Source organism: Dryobates pubescens, chromosome 28 (genome assembly GCF_014839835.1).
Source record: "Dryobates pubescens isolate bDryPub1 chromosome 28, bDryPub1.pri, whole genome shotgun sequence".
Taxonomy (NCBI): domain Eukaryota; kingdom Metazoa; phylum Chordata; class Aves; order Piciformes; family Picidae; genus Dryobates; species Dryobates pubescens.
The window spans coordinates 3,630,336-3,647,054 of NC_071639.1; the positions used below are offsets into that span (position 1 = coordinate 3,630,336).

General features: G+C 49.4%; 1 protein-coding gene across 1 annotated transcript; it reads right to left on the bottom strand.

Moving 5' to 3' along the window:
• Window positions 1–206: 206 nt before the first annotated feature.
• C28H6orf58 (chromosome 28 C6orf58 homolog) lies at window positions 207–14,550 on the bottom strand. Its single transcript, XM_009905058.2, has 6 exons — window positions 14,229–14,550; window positions 7,044–7,130; window positions 5,778–5,962; window positions 4,750–4,883; window positions 3,720–3,958; window positions 207–388 (listed from the first exon to the last, which is right to left on the bottom strand). Exons 1-6 carry the CDS (start codon window positions 14,548–14,550, stop codon window positions 207–209), a joined length of 1,149 nt encoding a protein of 382 aa, XP_009903360.1.
• Window positions 14,551–16,719: the final 2,169 nt, after the last annotated feature.

The window sequence follows — 16,719 nt, forward strand, 5'->3', positions numbered from 1 at the left end:
ACTGAGGTCAGATTCTTCTGCAAGGCACTTTATTTGTTAAGGAAATTAGTTAAACAAATAGAATGAGCTGATTAGGGGGAAAGAAGGCTGAAAAACATTGATTCAATGTGAAAGAGCTACACAGGGGGCTCCTCAGGAAGCCCTGCTGGAAGAAATCACCACGAGCAGATTCGCAGGCACCCAGCTGCTGAAAGATCACAGATCAATCAATGCTGGAACTGTTCCTTCTCCAGAAGCAGCACTGTCAGATCTGCTCCTTTCAAGTCATCAGCCATCCCCACTGGGTCGAACATCGCGCTGGAAGCCAAGTTTTCAATCAGCTCTCTGCCTATTTCCCTCCCTGCTTCGGTAGACATCGCCCTTCGCCAGAGCTTCAGTAACAGCCCTCCTGGGGGAGAGACACAACGGGACAGGGTCAGATGGGCAGGGAGCACACAGCACACAGGGAGTGTGTCTGGCAACAGACACCCACCCCCCTCATGCAGACTCAAGTGGAAGCACCACCCAAGAGCGAGCTGATTCTCCCCCTCTGCTCTGCTCTGGTGAGACCACAGCTGGAGCTCTGTGTCCAGTTCTGGAGCCTCTGTGCCAGGAAGGATCTGGAGGTGCTGGAAGGCGTCCAGAAAAGGGCCACAAGGATGAGCAGAGGGCTGGAGCTGCTCTGCTGTGAGGACAGACTGAGAGGCTTGGAGCTGTTCAGTTTAGAGAAGAGAAGGCTCCCAGGAGAGCTTCTTGTGGCCTTCCGATATCTGCAGGGGGCTCCAAGAAAGCTGGGGAGGGACTTTTGAGGGTGTCAGGGAGGGATAGGACTGGGGGGATGGAGCAAAACTAGAAATGGGGAGATTGAGTTTGGATGTGAGGAAGAAGTTGTTCCCCAGGAGGGTGGTGAGAGCCTGGCACAGGTTGCCCAGGGAGGTAGTGGAAGCCTCCTGCCTGGAGGTGTTTGCAGCCAGGCTGGAGGTGGCTGTGAGCAACCTGCTGTAGTGTGAGGTGTCCCTGGCCATGGCAGGGGGGTTGGGACTGGCTGAGCCTTGAGGTCCCTTCCAACCTTAACAATTCTATGATTCTATGATTCTATGCTGGTAGGGTAGGAATTGCCTACCAATGGGTAGGGATACACAAGGCTTTCATTCAGCCCAGAAGATTTTCCTCCTGTTGAGGTGGAGCTTCCTGTGTTCCAGTTTGTGTGCACTGCCCCTTGTCACAGACTCACACAACCTCAGGGATCTTAAAGGATCATGCAGTCCATCCCCCCTGCCAAAGCAGGATCACCTAGGGTAAGTCACACAGGAACACCTCCAGGCAGGTTTTGAATAGCTCCAGAGGAGGAGATATTCCTTCCTCTCTACAACTACCTGAAGGGAGGTTGCAGCCAGGTGGAGGTTGGTCTTTTCTCCCAGGCAACCAGCACCAGAACAAGAGGACACAGTCTCAAGCCACACCAGGGGAATTTTAGGCTTGAGGTGAGGAGAAAGTTCTTCACAGAAAGAGTAATTGACCATTGGAATGTGCTGCCCAGGGAGGTGGTGGAGTCCCCATCCCTGGAGGTGTTCAGAAAAGGCTTGGATGTGGCACTTGAAGCCATGGTTTAGTTGTCAGGAGGTGTTAGGTATTAGGTAGTAGGTTGGACTTGATGATCTCTGAGGTCTTTTCCAACCTGGTTAATTCTGTGAGATTTGCCTGTGGGATTCTCTCCTACAGCCTCTCTGGGCAGCCTGCTCCATTGTTTTGTCACCCTCTTTTTTCCTTGTATTCACATGGAACCTCCTCTGCTCCAGCCTGCACTCATTGCCCCTTGTCCTTGCACATCAGTGAGCAGAGCCTGCCTCTGCCCTCTGACACTCACCCTTCACATATTTATAAAGATTAATGAGGTCAGCCCTGACTCCAGCCCCTTCTTGTCTTAGGGAGTTTGTAAGCACCGATCCAATCCCCTCTCAGCCTTCACTTCTCCAGGCTAAACAGCCCCGGGGCTCTCATCCTTCCCTCATCAGACAGACATTCTAGTCCCTTCAGCATTCTCTTAGCCTCTGCAGTCTATCCCTGTCCCTCTTGAGGTGGGAACTGGACACAATCCTCCAGATGAGACCTCATTAGGACAGAATGTCCTATGGCAGGAAAAAAAGATAATGCCATAGGATCCTGGCTTCCCGGTCTATTTTTAGAGTGTGTTTTCACTCAAAGAGTCAAAAGAACCTTCACTCAGAAAGCACAAAGAGGAACGCGCAGCCCCCCGGAGCGGCCTCAGCAGGGTGCGGTTCTAAATCTCACCGCTAGGTGGCGACGCACAACTTAGTATAGGGCTGGTGAGCGGCCGGCATCCCCTGAGGCTGCGGCGCGGCGGGGACGGAGATGCCCTCTTAAATCAGAGACGAAACCCAAGCCCCACAGCCTGAACGCTTGTAGGCACACCAGCTCTTTGCTCATCTGGGCCTGAGCGAATAACTTCATTTAAAGCTACGGGAGTTTCAGGTGTGGCTCAGGGGTTTAACACAAACCATCTGGAGTTTAACACAAACCATCTGGGGTTTAAAAGTTCCCGTGAAAAACAGAGGGGGGGAACAAAAACCCCACCAATATCATCTGCTCCAACAAGGATGGATTTGTCTCAGGTGAAACCCTCACTGTATATCTTTATCAATCACCTGGATGAGGGAATTCAGTGCAGCCTCACCAAGTTTGCAGCCTCACCAAGCTGGGAGCAAGCATGTAACTGCTGGAGGGGAGAGAGGCTCTGCAAAGCGATCTGCCCAGGCTGGATTGATGTGCTGAGGCCAACGGTATGAGATTCAACAAGGCCAAGTGCTGGCTCCTGAGCTTGGGTCACAACAACCCCGTGAACACTCCAGGCTTGGGGCAGAGTGGCTGGAAACTGCCCAGCAGAGAAAGACCTGGGGGTGCTGGATGACAGCAGCTGAACATGAGCCAGGGAGTGCCCAGGTGGCCAAGAAGGCCACCAGCATCCTGGCCTGGATCAGGAAAAGTGTAACCAGCAGGACCAGGAAAGTAATTGTCCTGAGTTCAGTTTTGGGCCACTCACTACAAGAAAGACCTTGAGGTGCTGAAATGCATCCAGAGAAGGGCACTAAAGTTGGTGAAGGGTCTGGAGCACAGGGCTGGTGAGGAGAAGCTGGTGAGGGAACTGGGGGTGTTCAGTCTGGAGAAGAGGAGGCTGAGGGGAGACCTCATTGCTCTCCACAACTCCCTGACAAGGAGTTCTGTGCCAGGTGGTAGTTGGTCTCTTCTCCCTAGGATCAGGTGATACATAGAGGAAATGGCCTCAAGCTGAACCAAGAAAGGTTTAAATTGGAGATTAGGGAAAATTTCTCTGCTGCAAGAGTGGTCAGGGATTGGAAGAGGCTGCCCAGGGAGGTGGTAGAGTCCCCATCCCTGGAGGGGTTCAATGAACCTGTGGCCATGGCACATGGGGCCAGGGTTTGATGGCCATGGTGGACTGGATAACCTCACAGCTCTCATCCAGGTGAAGCAATTCTGTGACCCCACATCAGTGGTGCTATGCCTTTGCTGCATCTGCTCTCTGGTCTGCTCTTTGCTGAGGGTTGGATTTTTGGCTGCACTGGTTGAATTCAGACTCTAGGAAGTGTCTGTGCTATTGCCTATCCCCAAACCCCTGTGTGGGTTCCTGTGGAGAAGAAAGAGAGAACAAGATATGGAACACCTATGGACTGCAGGCAGTAGGAGGGAGGTTGGGCTCATACCTGATAGCCTATTTGCTTTGTGAAGAACTCTCAGGTAGAGCAGGACTCGGTTTTGCTGTGGAGTGAAGTCACTTATGCCTGGGGGCACATCCCCTTCAACGAGCATCCTCTGGGGCAGGAAAGCCTGGAAGCTGTTTGTGTTCACCAGGTCTGTAGAGAAGTGTGTGGCTGCAATGAAATCTACAGCGTTAGCCCAGTCTTCTCCAAAAGTTGCTTCTGGCTCAGGGAGATACTTCAAGCTGAAAGAGACCAGAATCACAGGGTAGCAGATCGTTGAAACGCCCTGCAGGACACAGCAGGCAAGCACTAATCCCAAACGTGGGGGGTTTCAGTAGCAAATCCTGAGTGGTGCCCTGCCACAGTCACTCAGGGCCTTCTTCTGCACTTCACACCTAATTTCTCCTGACATCCTTGCCTTTGACCCAACTAAAGACAGCTCCTGCCTCAGGCCCCGACTCCCAGCAACTCATTGTGCTCTCACAGCCTGGCCAGCCCTCCCCCACTGGCCAGCCCTCCCCCACTGGCCAGCCCTCCCCTACTGGCCAGCCCATGCTCTGAGAGACCAGAGCCTGCAGAAGAGGAGGCTCAGGGGAGACCTTAGTGCTCTCTACAACTCCCTGAAGGGAGGTTGTATACAGGAAGGGGTTGGTCTCTTCTCCCAGGCAACCAGCACCAGAACAAGAGGACACAGTCTCAAGCTGTGCCAGGGGAGGTTTAGGCTGGAGGTGAGGAGAAAGTTCTTCCCAGAAAGGGAGATTTGCCTTTGGGATGTGCTGCCCAGGGAGGTGGTGGAGTCACCATCCCTGGAGGTGTTCAAGAGGGGATTGGACGTGGCACTTGAAGCCATGGTTTAGCAGTCATGAGGTGTTGGTTGACAGGTTGGACTTGATGATCTCTGAGGTCTCTTCCAACCTCATTGATTCTATGATTCTAAGAGGGAAGAGTAGAGCTCCTAAACTAAGACACTCTTTTGTCCTGTGCTGGGATGGAGAGGCAGGCAGGTGGGAACCTCTCTCATCCCCATCCATACCTGTCCTGGAACTTGGGCAGTGCATAAGCAATGGAGGTGACGTGTGCCTTCCACATGAGACTCAGGGCATCATCCATGTTGAAGGAGGAGAAGGCTGCAGGGCTCATGGCTCTGTGGTCTGTAGATAACAGGTACTGCAGAGACAGGCAGGAAAACAGGAGGCAGGTTCAAACCCAAGGAAACTTTTAGGTTTATGCAGATACCTCACAAAACAGTGAGCCTGTAAGCTTTGGAGTTGTTGGAATGTGCTGCTCTGAAGCTAAGTGTAAGCACAGCCCCATAGAATGGTTTGGGTTGGAAAGGACCTCCAAAGGTCACCTAGTCCAACCCTCCTGCAGGGAGGTTGCTCAGAGCCTTGTTGAGCCTGACCTTGAATGTCTCCAGGGATGGAGCCTCAACTACCTCCCTGGGCAACCTGTTCCAGTGTTCCACCACCCTAATGTCCCTGGCAAGACGATTCCTTTAGACTGGTAAAGTGATTACATGGAGCCAGAGAATGTTTTGGCTTGGAAGGGACCTTTAAAGATCATCTAGTCCAACCCTCCTGCAGTGAGCAGGGACATGATGATCTTGAAGGTCTCTTCCAATCTGGTTTATTCTAGTCTAGTCTAGTCTAGTCTATGAAGCCAGCACAAAGCCATCTCTCGAGGGTAACGCTCTGTCCTGCACGCTTACTTTGCATTGCTAACATTAGCAGCACAGGAAGAACACAAATGTAACTCTTAACCAAACAGCCTCTTGGGCCACGCTCCAAACCACAGAACCATCTCAAAGGAAGGAAGACAATTCACAACCTGCACAAACCCTGGACCTTAGTTTGCATCTCCGACTCGCTTCGCGCCGCGCTTCCCATTCCTGCCGCCCGTTACCGCTCGACCAAGCTGTTACTAATGGCAAAGCAGCCTCTCTAAATCTTGCAAATCACAGCAAGAACAGCTTGGAAAGGGTAATATTCTGGAATAATTTCCTGCAAAATGTGAATAAATAAAAAAACAAAAGAAGAAGAAGAGAGAAGGGAAAAGGTTTACTTCAAAATAGGCCTTCCAGCCATCCATCAGCTCGGGGAAGCGAGCGCGGCAGCCGGCAACGCTGTAGCAGAAATCAGCCTCTCGCTCCGCTGGCGGCAATAGTTCTACCTCATGGGGCAGCTGCCCAAAGAGGCCAGCATCCACTGCCCCCAGGAAGGGTATGGCAGCCAGGTAGTAGTTCATACCTGCAGCAAGGAGTGAAAAAACAGAAGAGGTGTCGACCACAAAAAACCAAACCAAACAGAATACAGAATTAGAATAGAATGGAGTAGAATAGAGCAGAATAGAACAGAATAGACTAGAATAGAGCAGAATAGACTAGAATAGATTAGAATAGAGCAGAACAGAACAGAATAGAATAGAGCAGGGTAGAATAGAGCAGACTAGAATAGAGTAGAATAGAATAGAATAGAGCAGAATAGAATAGAATAAACCAGGTTAGAAAAGAGCTCAGAGATCATCGAGTCCAACCTATCACCCAGCACCATCTAATCAACTAAGCCATGGCACCAAGTGCCTCACCCAGGCTCTTCCTAAACACTTCCAGGGATGGAGACTCCACCACCTCCCTGGGCAGCACATTCCAATGGCCAATCTCTCTTGCTGGGAAGAATTTCTTCCTAACATCCAGCCTAAACTTCCCTTGGCACAGCTTGAGCCTGTGTCCTCTTGTTCTGGTGCTGGGTGTCTGGGAAAAGAGACCAACCCCCACCTCCCTTCAAGTACTTGCAGACAGCAATAAGATCTCCCCTGAGCCTCCTCTTCTCCAGGCTAAGCAACCCCAGCTCCCTCAGCCTCTCCTCACAGGGCTGTGCTCCAGACCCCTCCCCAGCCTCCTTGCCCTTCTCTGGACACCTTCAAGTCTCTCAATGTCCTTCTTAGATTGAGGGGCCCAGAACTGGGCACAGGACTCCAGGTGTGGCCTAACCAGTGCTGAGCACAGGGCACAAGGACTTCCCTGCTTCTGCTGGCCACACTATTCTTGATCCAGGCCAGGATGCCATTGGCCCTCTTGGCCACCTGGGAACACTGCTGGCTCGTGTTCAGCTGCTGTCCACCAGTACCCCCAGGTCCCTTTCTGTTCAGCAGCTCTCCAGCCACTCTGATCCCAGCCTGTAGCTCTGCATGGGGTTGTTGTGGCCAAAGTGCAGCACCCAGCACCCGGACTTGTTAAATGTCATGTAGAAGCCTAAGGGGAAGAAAGGTTCTGAATTGCCTTCTGGGATACTGATCATACACTGGAGAAGAATAACAGCATTTACTTACAGGACCACCAGCTCCTTACAGATATGCACAGGAGGTCTCCATCTTCATAGCCACAGGAGGTTGCACTGGAAGGATCTGCCAGTCTCCCTGCATCAAATGAAATAATACAGCAACTGTTTCTCAGTCTTTTTCACACACACACACAAATCCCACGGAGACAAACCCCAAAATGCACAGGAACCAAGCATGCAGAACTGTGCTCAGAGGAGCACAGCAATTGCTGCTGTTTTGCTCCATAAACTGCTTCTCCTTAGAGCAGTTGTATTTCTCTGTCAGCATTCCTGCAGCGTGTAGTAAAGGGATTGGGCTTTACACTTGGATTTATTCTTCACTGTAAATACATTAGAGAGTCACAGAAGTGTAGAGAGGCTGAGGGAGCTGGGGTTGCTTAGCCTGGAGAAGAGGAGGCTCAGGGGAGACCTTCTTGCTCTCTCCAACTACCTGAAGGGAGGTTGTAGACAGGTGGGGGTTGGTCTCTTCTCCCATGCAACCAGCACCAGAACAAGAGGACACAGTCTCAAACTGTGCCAGGGGAGTTTCAGACTGGATGTTAGGAAGAAGTTCTTCCCAGCAAGAGAGACTGTCCTTTGGGATGTGCTGCCCAGGGAGGTGCTGGAGTCACCATCCCTGGAGGTGTTTAGGAAGAGCCTGGATGAGGCCCTTGGTGCCATGGTTTAGGTGATTAGATGATCTCAAAGGTCTTTTCCAACCTGGTTAATTCTATTCTATTCTATCCTATCCTATTCATCCACCTAACACCACCATGGCCATCAAACCATGTCCCCATGTTCAGGTTTCCTGAACACCTCCAGGGCTGGGGGCTCCACCACCTCCCTGGGCAGCCTGTGCCAATCCCCGACCACTCTTGCAGCAAAGGCATGTTTCCTAATCTCCAACCTAACCCTCCTCTGGCACAATTTCAGGCCATTTCCTCTTGTTCCATCTCCTGGTACTTCTCTTTCAGAGGAGCATGACCCCCACCTCAATTCAACCTTCTTTCAGGGAGTTGTAGAGAGCAATGAATTCTCCCCTCAGCCTCCTCTTCTCCAGGCTAAACAACCTCCCGTGATGGTGACTCCACCACCTCCCTGGGCAGCACATTCCAGTGGCAAATCTCTCTTGCTGGGAAGAATTTCTTCCTAACATCCAGCCTAAACTTCCTCTGGCACAGCCTGAGACTGTGTCCTCTCCTTCTGGCACTGCTTGCTTGGGAGAAGAGACCAACCCCCACCTGGCTACAGCCTCCCTTCAGGTAGTTGTAGACATGCAGGACCATGAACACTCAGAGCTGGTGTGTTGTTTTCAGTAGGTGCAAGGCTGCCAGTGCAGGAGAGCTGCTTAATGAGCAGAAGAGCACCAATTAAACATGGTTGTAATTGTCTCCCCTAATTGGGCTGTGTGCTGCAGAATCCCTTACAGGTTAATGGTGCATGGGCTGGCTGTGGAGCTGAGCATGCAAACCTTGGTGTACCTGATGAGTAGGGTTTTCAGGCCTCTGTGTAGCGAGCACAAGAGCTGTCACAATTCCTGCTGGCAGCATGTAAGGCATGCTTGGCCTTAAGCACATGACATGTAGAGACAGCCTCATTCCCAGAAGCACAATGGACAGACACTGTCTGTGGTAATTAGTCATGGAGTGAGGCAAGAAGCCTCCTTGAAGTGTCAGGTCCAATGACTTGAGCCCTTCCAGAAGCTCCCCAGCTCTGCCCTGCAGCATGCTTACACTGATGAATCAGCTGAATAATGACAGTGTCAGGCCTGGACTAAATCTCATTACACCCTTGAAACCCCAAACCTTCTGACAGATTTTGGTCAAGAAGAAGAGCTGGTCAGGAGCCACGTGCATGCTGATTACCCTCATTATCCTCCCCAGCTGACTTGTGCCTTGTGGCATGTTGGCTGCTCGAGCCTGCAGCCTTCAGTAGCAGAGGATCACAAGATCACAGGATCAGGGGTTGGAAGGGACCTCTGAAGAGGGGAGGGGAGGTGGTGGAGTCCCCGTCCCTGGAGGGGTTCAAGAGGGGATTGGACATGGCGCTTGGTGCCATGGTTTAGTCATGAGGTCTGTGGTGACAGGTTGGACTGAATGACCTTTGAGGTCTCTTCCAACCTTGGTGATCATCAAGTCCAACCCCCCTGCCAGAGCAGGACCATAGAATCAGACACAGGTTGCACAGGAACACACCCAGATGGGTCTCGAAAGCCTCCAGAGAAGGATAGCACTGAGAGCATGACCTGGCAGTGGAATGCAGTCCAACAGGGTGGGTTTGTTGCATGAAAAATTGTATTTATTAACATTTACAGAAAGACTTCCCCCCCCCAGCATTGTACTTTCACACAGGGTGTGCAATAGGCAGCAGTAGTTCACAGTATCATGGAGTGCCAGGCTGGAAGGGACCCTAGGGATCATCTGGTCCAACTCTTCTAGGTGATGGTGGAGTTGAAATGAGCTGGCCCAGCAGCCTGGCAAGGTGCATCTTAGCACTGACCAGTGTAGGGACTCCACTGTTTCCCTTGGGGGATAATTCCAGTGTCTGACTGTGCTCATGGAGAAACTTTTCCTTCTGCAGTCCAATGGGAATGTCCCCAGCAGTACCTTGTCCCCATCACCTATTGCCTTTCCCATGGCACTGCTTGTACAAAGGGAGTCCTCATTGTCCTGGTAGCCCCTTTTTATGTATTAGTCCATGGTGATAAGGTCTCCCCCTAGCCTTCTCTTCTCCAGGTTGAACAACCCCAGCTCTCTCATCCTCTCCCTGTATGGCAGGACTCCCCCTTGGTGTGCAAAGAGGAGAAGAAAAAGAAGACAAAACGTGGCAGAAGAACTGCATGCGAGATGTCCCAGAGGCTGGGAGCTCAGGTGCTTTGGGCCGATGGGGAGGCCTGAGCAGCATGAATGATAATTGTAAGACTTGTATAAATTACTTGGAGCTGGAGGCACTAACCCCACTTCCAGGCCTGCACTCCAGTTTTGTTCTCTCTGCTCCCTCCTATTCCCCGTGCTTAACACCGTTGTTCTTGCAGCCTTCACGTCTGCCCCAGCTACCTGTCTTTCTGCCTTGACAGTGCCTCCCAGCTGTATGTCATTAGCAGCTATTTGCAACCTCATCAGCAAGATCCCTTTGCTGTCTCTCTGGCAAGGCTGTTAATGACAAAAAAGCTAAATGCAGTCGTTCTCAAGAATGAGGATTTCAGATCTCTGAGCCTATCCTCCACTTGGCTGTAAACAGCCCTTAGCAACACTTGTCTCCGAGTCCCCTCCTTCAGATGTTCTTTCCCCCAGATATGCTGTTCTCTCTCTCATTCTTATTTTATAAATTGTCATTAAAAACATTCCTTCCATGCTTTGCATTTGCAAAGGGAGGAGATGCACTGCCGGACTCTGCCAAAACAGCCCTTCTGTCAGAACAGAATCACAGAATCAATAAGGCTGGAAAAGACCTCAAACATCATCAAGTCCAACCTCTCATCCAACACCTCAGAACTAACTAAGCCATGGCACCAAGTGCCACATCCAGTCCCCTCTTGAACACCTCCAGGGATGGGGACTCCACCACCTCCCTGGGCAGCACATTCCAATGGCTAACAACTCTCTCTGGGAAGAACTTTCTCCTCACCTCCAGCCTAAACTTCCCCTGGCGCAGCTTGAGACTGTGTCCTCTGAAGATACTGGTTTAATCTGGCACAATCTACCTTTGCTTCACAGGAGCTCTGCTTTATCCCTTTTTACACTTAGCTCCATATCACAGGATCACAGGGGCTGAAAGGGACCTTGATAGCTCATCCAGCCCAACCCCCCTGCCAGAGCAGGGTCACCTACACCAGGTTATACAGGAACACATCCAGGTGAGTTTTGAATATCTCCAGAGAGGGAGATATGGTCTGGGCTGGGAGGGACCTCTGAAGGTCATCCAGTCCAACCCCCTCTGCACTCAGCAGGGACATCCTCCACTGGATCAGGCTGCTCAGACCCCTGTGAAGCCTCACCTCAAATATCTCCAGGGATGGGGCCTCAGCTACCTCCCTGGGCAACCTGTTCCAGTGTTCCACTACCCTCAGAGCAAAGAACTTGCTCCTAACCTCCACTCTAAATCTGCTCTTCTCTAGTTTGAAGCCATTGTCCCTCATCCTATCCCCACAGGGCTTTGTAAACAGTCTCTGTCCAACAGGATCATAGACTCTTTCCCTATTCTTTCCTCCATACTGAATGTCTCATCTACTGCTAGTGCAAAAATAAACACTTTTGTATCCTTATCCCATTTTTCCTCCCTCTTAAATACAGATGCAACCTGCCCTTGCCTGTTGCCAAGTGATGTTGGGTTTGATGTGTGACAATAGCATCAAGAGGCCTGAACTGTGGTTGACATATAATAAAGGAATGATGTTGGGAAGAAACAATTGCAACAGCTAACTGTCCTTAGGAGAAGAATCAGAAAGCCATACACAGTCTAAACAATTTTTGCCCAGGGAGGTGGTGGAGTCCCCATCCCTGGAGGTGTTCAAGAGGGGACTGGATGTGGCACTTGGTGCCATGGTTTAGTAGTCATGAGGTGTTGGGTGACAGGCTGGATTGATGATCTCTGAGGTCTTTTCCAGCCTTATTGATTCTATGATTTCTCACTCTTTGGACATACAACACTACCTGAATCTGTGAGCTCTTGCTCCTGGGTTTCATAGAGCCATAGAATGGTAAGGGTTAGATCAAGGCAAGTCAACTCTGGCTCGGAAAGGAAAGCTTCACTGCCTGCTGCATGTGAAGCAGAATGTGCAAGAACAAGTTCCCTGGTAAAGCCTTTGATCAGATATTGCAGCCTTAGCCTCAGGGGATAATTCAGAGGTGTTTCTGTGTCTGCCAACGAGCAAACAAGAGTGATTGCCTCAGATAACAGCCAGCTTCTGGAGGATGAGCCATTAGGGTTTGGACATCAAAAGCCAAACAAAGCCAAACCAAACTGCAAACAGAACAAACTTTAATTGCTGTAACATGAAAGAAATACATTGAAGAAAGCAATGAGACAACTCCTAAACTGATTGAATAGAAACAAGCCCCCAGAGGGTGGGGTGACACCACCTAGCTGTGTAAGGAATGAAACTCCAGCCACCAAGAGAAGACAACTGCAGGCCATGCAACCTACCTACCACAGCCAGGAGCAACTGAAATAGGGAATCATTAAGAATCACAGAATTATTAAGGTTGGAAGAGACCTCTCAGACCATCAAGCCCAACCATAAAAGGGAGGCACCATCCTGCCCATCTGAACCCCAGCTCTCCTGGGTTCTGAGCAGTCCTCTGTGAGCAACACCTATTCTCATTAGGAAACTTAATGGCTGTTGCTCAACAAGACAAGGCTGTTCCCTTCAGTGACAATTTCTTCTTCAAACTGGCAGCTCAGCTCACAATTCACACTGTCTGAGGCTCTTCACACAACCCCAGAATCCAGATTTTTGGTTGGACAAACAACTTGAAGATCATTGAGTCCAACCTGGCTACCATTATCCAACTTACAATTTAGTAGTGAGATAGAGCTAGCATACACCAAATTAGCAATTAATTTGGTAGACTCTGAGCTTTAGGGTTGTTGAGTCCAACCAGTCTCTAACTACCATTATCCAGTTAGATAGAGTTAGAATACACCAAATTAGTAATTAATTTAGTGTATTCTGTCCTTTAAGATCATTGAGTCCAACCAGTCTCTAACTACCATTATCCAACTACAATTTAATAGTTAGATAGAGTTAGAATATAGCAAATTAGCAATTAATTTGGCATATTCTGACCTTTAAGATCATTGAGTCCAACCATCATCTGACTACCATTATCCAACTACAATTTAATAGTTAGATAGAGGTAGAATACAGCAAATTAGTAATTAATTAGGTATATTCTGACCTTTAGGATTGCTGAGTCCAACCATTCTCTAACTACCATTCTCCAGCTACAATGTGGTAGTGAGATAGAGTTAGAATATGGCAAATCAGTAATTAATTTACTATATTCTGACCTTTAGGACAGTTGAGTCCAATCATTATCTAACTACCATTATCCAACTACAATTTAATAGTTAGATAGAGTTAGAATACTCCAAATTAGTAACTAATTTAGTGTATTCTGTCCTTTAAGATCATTGAGTCCAACCATTCTCTAACTACCATTATCCAACTACAATCTGGTACTGAGATAGAGTTAGAATATAGCAAATTAGCAATTAATTTGGCATATTCTGACCTTTAAGATCATTGAGTCCAACCAGTCTCTAACTACCATTATCCAGCTACAATTTGGCAGTTAGATAGAGTTAGAATACACCAAATTAGTAATTCATTTGGTATGTTCTGTCCTTTAAGGTCATTGAGTCCAACCATTCTTTAGCTATCATTTTTTAACTACAATTTGGTAGTTAGAGCTGGTGCAAATCAGTAATTAATTTGGCATGTTCCTCCTTTAAGATCATTGAGTCCAACCATCATCTGACTACCATTGTCCAGCTACAATTTAATAGTTAGATAGAGGTAGAATACAGCAAATTAGTAATTAATTAGGTATATTCTGACCTTTAGGATTGCTGAGTCCAACCATTCTCTAACTACCATTATCCAACTGCAATTTAATAGTTAGATAGAGTTAGGATACATCAAACTAGTATTTACTTTGGTATATTCTGACCTTTAGGATTGCTGAGTCCAACCAGTCTCTAACAACCATTATCCAGCTACAATTTGGTAGTGAGATAGAGTTAGGATACCCCAAATTAGCAATTAATTTGGCATATTCTGACCTTTAAGATCATTGAGTCCAACCATTCTGTAACTACCATTATCCAACTGCAATTTAATAGTGAGATAGAGTTAGGATACCCCAAATTAGCAATTAATTTGGCATATTCTGACCTTCAAGATCATTGAGTCCAAGCATCATCTAACTACCATTATCCAACTACAATTTAATAGTTAGATAGAGTTAGGATACCCCAAATTAGCAATTAATTTGGCATATTCTGCCCTTTAAGATCATTGAGGCCAACCAGCCTCTGACTACCATTACCCAGCTACAATCTGGTAGTTGGATAGAGTTAGAACACAGCAGATTAACAGCTCATTTAGGAGGCAGAAACCTTGTCAGTAATGCCCCAGGGTGGGTCTGGCAGACATTGTGCTGCTCCAGAGGCTTAAGGACATGACTCCTACCTGTCCTAAACTGCCACCCGTGCTGCAGTGGCAATCCCCAGAGGATGTTGCCGGCGTTCTGGGACCGAGAGGCTGCAAAATACTTGCTTGAGGAATTTATCAAGGTCTTGTACATTCCTAGTCGCTGCAGGTAGTTCCAAGCATTGATGAGGATTTTGTTGGCCTTCACTGGGAAATCCATCAGGTTGCCAGGGGCACGCTCCCAGAGAGGGGGATAGGCGTCTTCCCCGGTGGCTTCATTGTCACCCTGCGCCGCGGCAGCCCCTGGGCTCAGGGCAGCAGTCGCCAGGAGGAGAGCAGGTATGACAAAGGAGGGCTGCATTGTGAATGGTCATCAGCCAGCCCTTTGTGGCTTTATATAATGAAAGGGGAGGGCTGGGCACAAGGAGGTGACTCACACACAGAGGTCTCTATCTCCCTTCCCTCTTTCTGGTGACCTCGAAGTGGAGTTGCCAGATGAGCAGGCTGTGAGTCATGGTCTGTCCTCCGGGTGGCACCTGGGGAGCAGCAGCAGATGCCTAAGAGGGAGCAGTGTGACCAGAAAATGTCCACACCTGCGCTGCCCATGGCAGGCACTTACCCTTCCAAAAGGCTGAGGTGATGAAATGCTGATTGCATAGTCCCAGAATCACAGAGTCACAGGATGGTAGGGGTTGGAGGGGACCTTTGGAGATCATCCTCTCCAATCCCCTTGCTAAAGCAGGATCACCTAGGGCAGGTCACACAGGAAAGCATCCAGATGGGTTTTGAAAGTCTCCAGAGAAGGAGACTGCACAACCTCTCTGGGCAGCCTGCTCCAGGGCTCCAGCACCCTCATGGCAAAGATTTTTTTTCCCCTCATGTTGAGGTGGAACCTCCTGGGTTGCAGTTTGTGTCCATTGTCCCTTGTCCTATCACTGGGCACCTTTGAAAAGAGGCTGGCCCCTTCTCCTTGCCACCCACCCTGCAGATGTTTGTAAACATCAACTAGATCTCCCCATTAACCTTATTGTCCCTGTGCTTCCTCCTAGCTGTCACCTTCCTGTTCCCTGCCTGGTTCCTTTTGGTAAAGGGACAACAATGCCACAGAGCTCACCCCCAAACAGGCACAGGCAAGGTTAGGTTGGGGCTGAGGTGCTCTAGGGAGGGCTCCAGGTGCTGATGGAGGAGCAGCAGTGACAAAAGGCAGGTGCTGCCATTGGCAGCTTTGTCTTTTGGCTTTGGGACAAATGCCTGCACCCTTCAGGTCAGAACAGCAGTGGAAGCAGCCAAATCAGCCTGTCTGCAGGCCATGCAGCACCTGGCTAGCTCTGGTTTTAGTGTTTGTCCTGTGTGGAAATGGTGTTTCAAAGAGGCAAGAATGTGGTACTTTGGGCCATGGTTTAGCACCAGCCTTGGTAGAGCTGGAGAATGGTTGGACTCAATGATATTGAAGATCTTTCCCAAGCAAAATGGTTCTGTGATTCTACTCCATGAATGGTCAGCATAAAGACCTCATGTCTCCTGCTAAGCCATCACAGAATCATACCATTGTTTCAGTTGGAAAACACCACTAAGCTCAGCCAGTCCAACCATCAACCCAACACCACCATGGCCATTAAACCATGTCCCCAAGTGCCATGGCCACACATTTCTTGAACACATGCAGGGATGAGGACTGCACCACCTCCCTGGGCAGCCTGACCCAATCCCTGACCACTCTTGCAGCAAAGAACCATTTCCTAACATCCAAACTAAACCTCCCCTGGTGCAACCTGAGGTCATTTCCTTTTGTCCTATCACTTGATACCAGGGAGAGAATCTATTCTATCAAAGAATCATAGAAGTGTTAGGGTTGGAAGGGACCTCAGGGATCATCCAGTTCCAACCCTCCCTGCCATGGGCAGGGACACCTCACACTGAATCAGGCTGCTCACAGCCACAGGATTTGTAGAGTCCAAAGAGAATGTGAAGGCCATCCCACCACTGATAAAATCAGTGTCTGGCTTGAAGTTACACTCCCAGAAAAATGAAACTGTCCAGCAACCTTCACCTCACCTACTTCTGGGATTTTCTAATCTTCAGCTGCTTTTTTCTCAGGTAAGCAATGGTTACAAAAGAGCACTCAGCAAACACAGCCAGCGTTTGTTCTCAGCAGGCTGGCCCTTGCCTGAGAAAAGCTGCAAATGCCCAGTTCCTTTGAAGGATACCTGTGAAGTTTGGTGGAGCTTTTGTGCTTGAAGTACCGGCAGTGTGTGCTTGCAGCCCAAGAGGGGAAACCAGAGCCTGGGATGCAGCGAGAGAAGCACAGCCAGCAGGGCAAGGGAGCTGATTCTCCCCCTCTGCTCCACTCTGGTGAGACCACACATGGAGCACTGTGTCCAGTTCTGGAGCCTCTATTGCAGGGAGGATGTAGACACTGTGGTAGATCCAGAGGGACCTGGACAGGCTGCAGAGCTGGGCCCGGGACAACCTCATGAAGTTCAACAAGACCAAGGGCAAGGTCCTGCAGCTGGGTCAGGGCAATCCCAAG